We start from the raw sequence: 7,084 nt of genomic DNA, 5'->3' as shown, positions 1-7,084 counted from the left end.
TGCTAAGAAAAATAGTTGTTAAGAAAGGAAAATGAGATGATGAGTACCACAATGAACACTCTAATACTTTCCTATAGCTTCACATGTATCAGAAAGGCCCAGGAATATAAGCTGTTTCCAGAACTGCTGAAATGTCCAAAGATACTCATATTTGCTGCTTTAAACTAATTAGGAAGTTAATAACTCAGTGTAATTTTGGCTCAGATTCACTGAGGAAAATGAAAAGAGGAAACATTATCTTATGAATGGCGAAGAACAGGTAAAATGGAGGTCAAAATGTTACTTTTAGCAAGTTTAAAAACAAGTCTCATAAAATACTTCTCTATAAATATTAGTTTGGTGCAAACGAAGCAAAAAGTGGGAGAAGGAAAATTACACATCCCAAATGGATCAGCACAAGGAACTGTTTTTTTCTTGTAGTTCCTTGGAGTTTTTTCAAGGCATTCAAATTTCCAGCATGCCCATACATTTCTTGAGTACTATTAAACTCACAGAAAACTGGAGGCTGCCAATGTATCTTTCCCATTTCATACCCCAGAGACAGATCATGTCAACATACTTTTGTCATCCTGGAAGGGTCAACACATAACCCTGTCCCACAGAAGGCATCTGGGATGGCTGAAAGGGAAACAGCCACCTTATAGATGAATTTGTGTTAGAAATTTTCACTGCCATATGTTTTCACCATCACAGCAAAAAGACAAAAAATGAACCAAAGAGCCGTGAAATAGTACTGAAAAATCCTCCCACAGCCACATCACCAGAAAAACTATGTGCCCCATCTATTCTTACACAGCAGTACCAGCTAGCAAATACACCTGAGAAGATCAGTGGCAATGAAACATCAATTTTGTACTATTTTCTTTCAATTTTGTACTATGGTCCTTCTGCATGACAGTCCTCATCTAGCAAGGGACATCTCATGTAGACTGAATCCAGGCTACAGCACCATGAGTTGGGACTGAACAATTTTACTGCTGCTGGGGAAAAGTAAGAGTGACAGATCCCAGTAAAAACACCTGCAGACATATTAAAGTGCTAGAACACAGACAAGCAAGACACCACATGAAACGATGAAAGAGCCACTGGAGTCTGACACCAGTTTTGTAACAGGTAAAATTTGCCTGGAACCCCTGTTTTACATAAACAAAAACTCAGCCTCACATCTCACAGTATTGAGGGATGCCCAGAGAAGTTGTGGATGACCCATCCCTGGAAGTGTTCAAGGTCAGCTTAGATGGAGCTCTGGGCAACCTGGTCTAGTACAAGGTGCCCCTGTCCACTACCATTCTATGCTATAATAAGTAAAAAATGTATGACATCATCATGCCTTGAGTAACACAAAAAATATATCTAGCATTGAAACATGAAATAATAAGAATAAGTGATGCTATTAAATTACAAAGTTAATTTTATTTTATTATTATAAATAATATTTCTTTCCCTCCATTTAACTCCAAAATGAGATAGTAAAACCAGTACAACGGAAAGATTTCGAAGCTCCTCAGTTCTACTGAGAAAGGTTCCCTTCAATAACAAATTAAAATGGCAAATGGCATTTTGTCAGTCCAGCAATCTCAGTAGCTGAGCATCCCTAGGGGCTTTGTCATTCAAATGACACAATTTCAAGTGTGTTTGCATGTGTATGTGTGCATCTATATACATGCATACTGATATTTATAAATATACATATATATAGTAATATACACACATTAACAGAAGCAACCACTGAACAGATGCTTTAGTAAATCAAAATGCTTTACATGTAATTTAAAGGGACTCCCAGCTGCACACTGGAATTTGGGCCCTGCCCAGTGCAGGCACAGTTGTACTGTACTAACCTTGACCCCAAGTGCTCCAGAGATTCAATACAAATGTGTTACCTTTAACTGCTGCAGAGCCTGCTGCTTCTGGTAATCCCACCACACTTAAGGGCAAGGAATGGTCCTGGTCCCGAACTGCCCTCAGTGAGCCAACTTCTGATATTCCTTGTCACATGAGTCATTGTGGAAACCATCAGATGTTCTCAGTTTCCTGCGGATACCAAACATCACCGGTATCTAGTGCCTCATGTGTGCGGTGCTTAGGACACCTTGGACGTCAAAGGCACCACATCCAGCCCATTCCTGCCCTACCTCCAGTGCTGGGGGCTATTTTTATCATACAGTAGCTGTCTCCTGCTAAGCACACAGCACAGACAGCTTTCCAGAGGCTCAACAGACTCACTCTGATTGTACCACCGTACTCCAGCTTTTGGTGAAAAAGGCAAGCCACGCTCTCCCATGTGCTCTGGGTTCCTCTGAGCTGTCCAAATGGCATAAAATTGCTCAGGAAATCTTCCCATCCTGGCAAGCTGCTCAAGAGCCAGCCACAGCTGCAGGTACCTCCTGGGTACCAGGGATGAGCTGACAAGGGAAGAACAGCTGGGGACAGAGGGACCAGAAGCAGCTCCCTTATCATAATCCACATCTGGCCATTTCATCTCACACCTGTGATGAAAGCAAGCTGCTTCATGGGGCTAAAGGATCAGGGAGCTCTCACAGGCTCAGTGACCATACTCAGCTTGGCCTCAGCACAGGACAGAGCCAAGCTCCTGTGCTATTAAAACTTCCTCCATTTCTCAGATCAGTAAAGAAAACCAAAAGATTAAAGTGATTATAACATAATTCTTGTTTCCATCAAATGTATAGAAATATTACAGTAATGTATTTTCTCACAGCTGGGAAATGATGCAAGGCCTACCATGCAACCACAGGGTGAGGATCTTTCCTTGTGGAAATATCACATACACCAAAACTATATTCTGAGTTTTTATTTTAACAGTTGCCAAATTCTGTTCTAATATATACAGATACTTATTTTCTCCACAAACCCCTGGATAATTATCAAGGGAAGTAATTTGGCTTTCATATTTTATTTTTTAAATGAGAAAGGTAAAGACAGAAAATAAGACAAAATACATTTCATGTTGCCATTGATCTATAGATTACAAATATATATAGTTTCCTTCCAGAGGAAGAAATACTAAAGAAATATTTTGCCCATATCAAATGAACTTTTGAAAAGAGGAAAAAAATTAAAATACATTGTTCAGCTCCCCCCTCCCTACTACAACAATCACTCGTGCTTAAAAAAAAAATGCATTCATTTGATTTTCTTCACTTCTACCAAAGAAGAAAAACTTATCTGAATAATGACCTGAGTTATTTTCATGGTTTCCAAATGTATGTAACCCTGATGATCACCATCTATCAGAGAGCTACCCCTAGCAAGGGATGTGAAAACAAACACTGGTGGATCTTTTGAATCAAACAACAAAGCAAAATTCAAAAATGTATTGCAAGAGTTATGCCAAAAGTCAGCCATGAGCGTCTTCATGGGCACTGGTCTGACAAAGTAGAAGTGGAAGCTCGGCTATTTTGTCAACTGAGATATCTGTAGCAATTAGAAACTCAAAGATGAAACATTTTATTTATGCTTGTGTATTTGTTTGCTTTCTCTTCCTTTATAGTTACAAGACAGAAAACAGATGAGTACAGAAGAAACAGCTGGCCTTTACAGCAGCTAAGCTTTACATTTCAAACCTATTGTGGGCAAGAAGGCAATGAGCTGCTGCTTGTCTTCCTCCAGGGACAGACTTCCACAGACTCCCCCCAAAACTTGGTTCCCTTGAAAAATCAGATAGTTTACAGGTTCAGTCAAATAAGGTTTTTCCATTCCCAATGTGACCAGGCCAGTGCCCATTTGTTTGGTGGCAGCAATGAGCCCAGGCTGGCTGCTGATGTTCCAGGTCTCCTTCCTCCCTCTGGCTGTGCTGCAAAGGGGACTAGGTCTGTCATTGAGTCCATCAGAATTCCCTCAGTCTTGCACAAATCTCTCCCTAGGGTAAAACCCATATTTTCACAAGTAAAGAACTAAAGAAGATATCAACTTCTAGGCAGGCCTGAAACCTGAGAAGAACTGAGTCAGCCATTACAGGCATAAAAGTGATATGAGAAACCCTCCTGGCGACTTCCTGCTCTGCCATTCAGCATGGTGTATCCCATAGAGCTCCTTTCCATGCAAATGCCTGTCTCGTGAGGATACCATAACCTCATGCCCAGCAACGATGAGGTTGGGTTTTGTCACTGCTGTAAATCTGATCATGCCCCAAACCCTGGGAAACAAGGCAATAAATAGCATCCTCTCCAAAAGCAAGGAAACTCCGTGGGGGCTGAGTGCTGGCAACACAGCTTCCAAGAGGATGGCAGGGGAGGGAATGTAGCTGACAAACACACTGGATATTTTTAAAGGGCATCCAGAGCTCCTCAGACATTTTGCTACTGCCTGACCATTTGTGAAGACAACACAGAGATAACAGGTAATATTTAACTGATGAGAAGTGAGGGGAACAGGAGAATAAAAGCAATGCAGTAACTGTAAGGATGGAGGACAGCCTGGTTGGGTGGCTTAATGTACCAGTTAGTTTGGATTTTGTTCCCCCACACCCTCTTTACTCTTTCCTTTTTTTTTTTTTTTTTAAATAAATTATACGGATGACCATGGGAGAAGTTCATGCTACTTGCTGGAAGCAATAAAGGTAAATTTTTGTGGCCTATGGATTCCACAGACCTTTGAGTGTCCCACCTCATCCATCATGGGCTAACTTATGGAACACAAGCGTTCCGTGGCAAGACTCAGTAGCCCTTAGAAACTGGTGGCATGTCTTCAGGTATTTTCCTCGAGAGTGAGAGACATGTGGGTTCCATCAGTTTCTTCCTCACACAATGCCCGAGTGCCTCAGGTGCGGTCTCGAGATTTCCAGGGATCCTCTCAGATGCTTTCAGGCATCAGACTGCTGTCTCTAGGTCCTCGTGGGAAACCATTTGATAGTTTTGTCGACTCTCCAGGTAGGAGGCCAGGTCTGGATCACCAGCTTGCTGAGCCCTGTCCCGAGGGGTCTTACCCTGTAATGAGAAACATGAAGAGAAAGTCTTGTGCTAACACGTTTAAAACAACAGATGATTTCTAGGCAGAAGATGATTAACAAGTCACAAACCACCTGTCCGGATTTCATCTGTTTCAGAAAGCTTTTTGCAATGTACAATTCTGCCATCTGAACAAGAGTGATAGAGTCATAGATGACTTCTCTTCCCATTACAGGCTACCTCACAGAGCCCAAGAAGGCAAAAATTAGTTTTGATTGCCCAGCTGCAGAAAAGGTGCTTCTGACTCTGGAGTCCAGAGAACCAGCTCGCTCTCAGCTGCTGACCACAGGGTGCTTGTGCTCAGAAACCCCAGAGAGGCAGCTTCTGGACCATGTTCCTAAGCAATCAGATTGTTGGAATGACAGAATATTCCTTGGATTTCATTTTTCCCAGATTTCTTTCTCAGTCAAGCTTAGACCAAGAGACTGCTGTGGTTAGCGTCAAAACAGTGAGCACAGGGGCAAGCCAAGGCAAAAGAAAATAGTTAGCCATCCTCACAAAGCAAGCCAGCCACAATAACCAAGCCACACAGATGCTGTGCAATCAGACATCAAGGCTCCTGCAGGTGGTCCTTGCCCACAGACCTCTCTTTTGACCACACAGGAAGAGGATAGTGCTGTGCCATGGAGATGTCTCATTCACACCCAATGCACCAAACAGTTTGAGGCCAGGCTCTCACTGTGGTGACAGCAACCCATGTTGGGGACTGAACTGAAGTCTCTCGTGTTTGTTTAAATCAATACAGTTTTCTCTATAAAAATAGCTTGCTTCAAAGGAGCTGCCCTCAGCACACACAAGGAAGCCTCAGTCATGCAAAAAGCAGGGAGGACGCTGCCGAGTCTCGCTCGGCGCAGGGGTTTGTGAGGGGCTGATGGAGCTGTGTTACCTTGGAATCTGTCTTCCTCAGAGAGGCTCCCGCATCCACCAGGAGCTGGCAGACGGCGCGGTGGCGCTGGCAGGCTGCCTTATGTAGTGCTGTCTCACCCCTAGACCAAAGTACAGAAACCAGCCGTGAGACACAGCACACCAATGTACATTTATGAAGCATGAGGAGCAGAGGATAGACACAGAAGGATGCTGCATTTCTGCGAGGTTCCCTCTTGCTGGCAGAGGTAGGCTTGTGCACTCTCTCCCTTAGCATCTACATCCTTTGACTCAGTAGGAAAGCCTGCAATGCACAAATAGCAGACGAAGAATTTCTGAGGGATGGGAAAGAAACATTGACAGATTTTATGTATTCAGAGGACTGAATGTCACATTCCCATCCAACCACCAGCTCTGCAAAGGCTGCTGCAAAGACAAGCTAGCCACCTTCTTATTTCACAGCAGGTGAAACAGCAACAGGGTTTGTTTCTTCCTCCAATTTCTTTTCTCAACCTTATTCCTGGAGCAATCCTAGAAAAATCCTACTCATGAAATCTATGACGGGTGCACTTGCTGCCCCGGTTCTGATACCCTGCTCTCTTGGATGTATGAGAGCAAGAACTCTCATGTGTTTTCCACCACTGGACTGCTGAGGTACTGGGGAAGATTAAATACATGCTTCTCAGAAGAGAAGACTGTGTGGTGGGAGCACATTTATTGCAAAGCTTCTCACTCAGACTGGAGCTAAGTCTGACAGGATTCTAACACTGACTGAAACTGACTTACTCTTTAGTGAGAGTAAAGAAGTCTATTTAGATTTGGCCAGGAAGAGATGAAAGTATGCTTTGAGTGGGTTGAAAAGGCGTCCTTAATGCCAGTATCCAACAAGTAGGGCCATTACATAACCTGTGAAATAACAAATTATAAGAAATACATGTTGTAGGACAAATCTTGCACTACCTACACAGAGTGCATAAAGAAATCTCAGCCCTCATCCATGACAGGGGATGTTGAAATATCAAGAGGCAACCTTGTAATCAATATGCCTTTGCTGCATCAGAGCTAGTATCAGAATTGGGTACCATTCTATTTCCCCCTGAGGATCAAAACAAAATTCATACTGCCAGTTACAGCTTGAACCTTCCTTTTCCAAGGGTTAGAGGTAGAGGAACCTCTGTAAAGGGAAGCCCTCATAGCTCTGTGCTCACTGACACTTGATGTGGTTGTGCTACACCCCTGGATGAAAAGAACCA

At 43.0% G+C, this 7,084-nt stretch overlaps 1 protein-coding gene across 8 annotated transcripts in view; it reads right to left on the bottom strand.

Moving 5' to 3' along the window:
- Positions 1 to 1,388: 1,388 nt before the first annotated feature.
- Positions 1,389 to 7,084, bottom strand: part of DGKI (diacylglycerol kinase iota) — a 201,466-nt gene continuing 195,770 nt past the window's right edge. For 7 of the 8 annotated variants that reach the window (XM_064420900.1, XM_064420902.1, XM_064420904.1 and 4 more), the window contains 2 exons: positions 5,854 to 5,953; positions 1,389 to 4,946 (listed from right to left, as the gene is read on the bottom strand). In XM_064420900.1, the coding sequence (XP_064276970.1) occupies positions 4,830 to 4,946; positions 5,854 to 5,953 (217 nt within the window). In that variant the 3' untranslated portion in view covers positions 1,389 to 4,829. Of the gene's footprint in view, positions 4,947 to 5,853; positions 5,954 to 5,984; positions 6,136 to 7,084 lie in introns of those variants that run through there. The other variant, XM_064420908.1, reaches the window with a different exon arrangement.

This window comes from Passer domesticus, chromosome 5 (genome assembly GCF_036417665.1).
Source record: "Passer domesticus isolate bPasDom1 chromosome 5, bPasDom1.hap1, whole genome shotgun sequence".
NCBI lineage: Eukaryota > Metazoa > Chordata > Aves > Passeriformes > Passeridae > Passer > Passer domesticus.
Note: the sequence above shows the minus strand (reverse complement) of the source record. Positions and strands in the feature narration are given on the sequence as shown.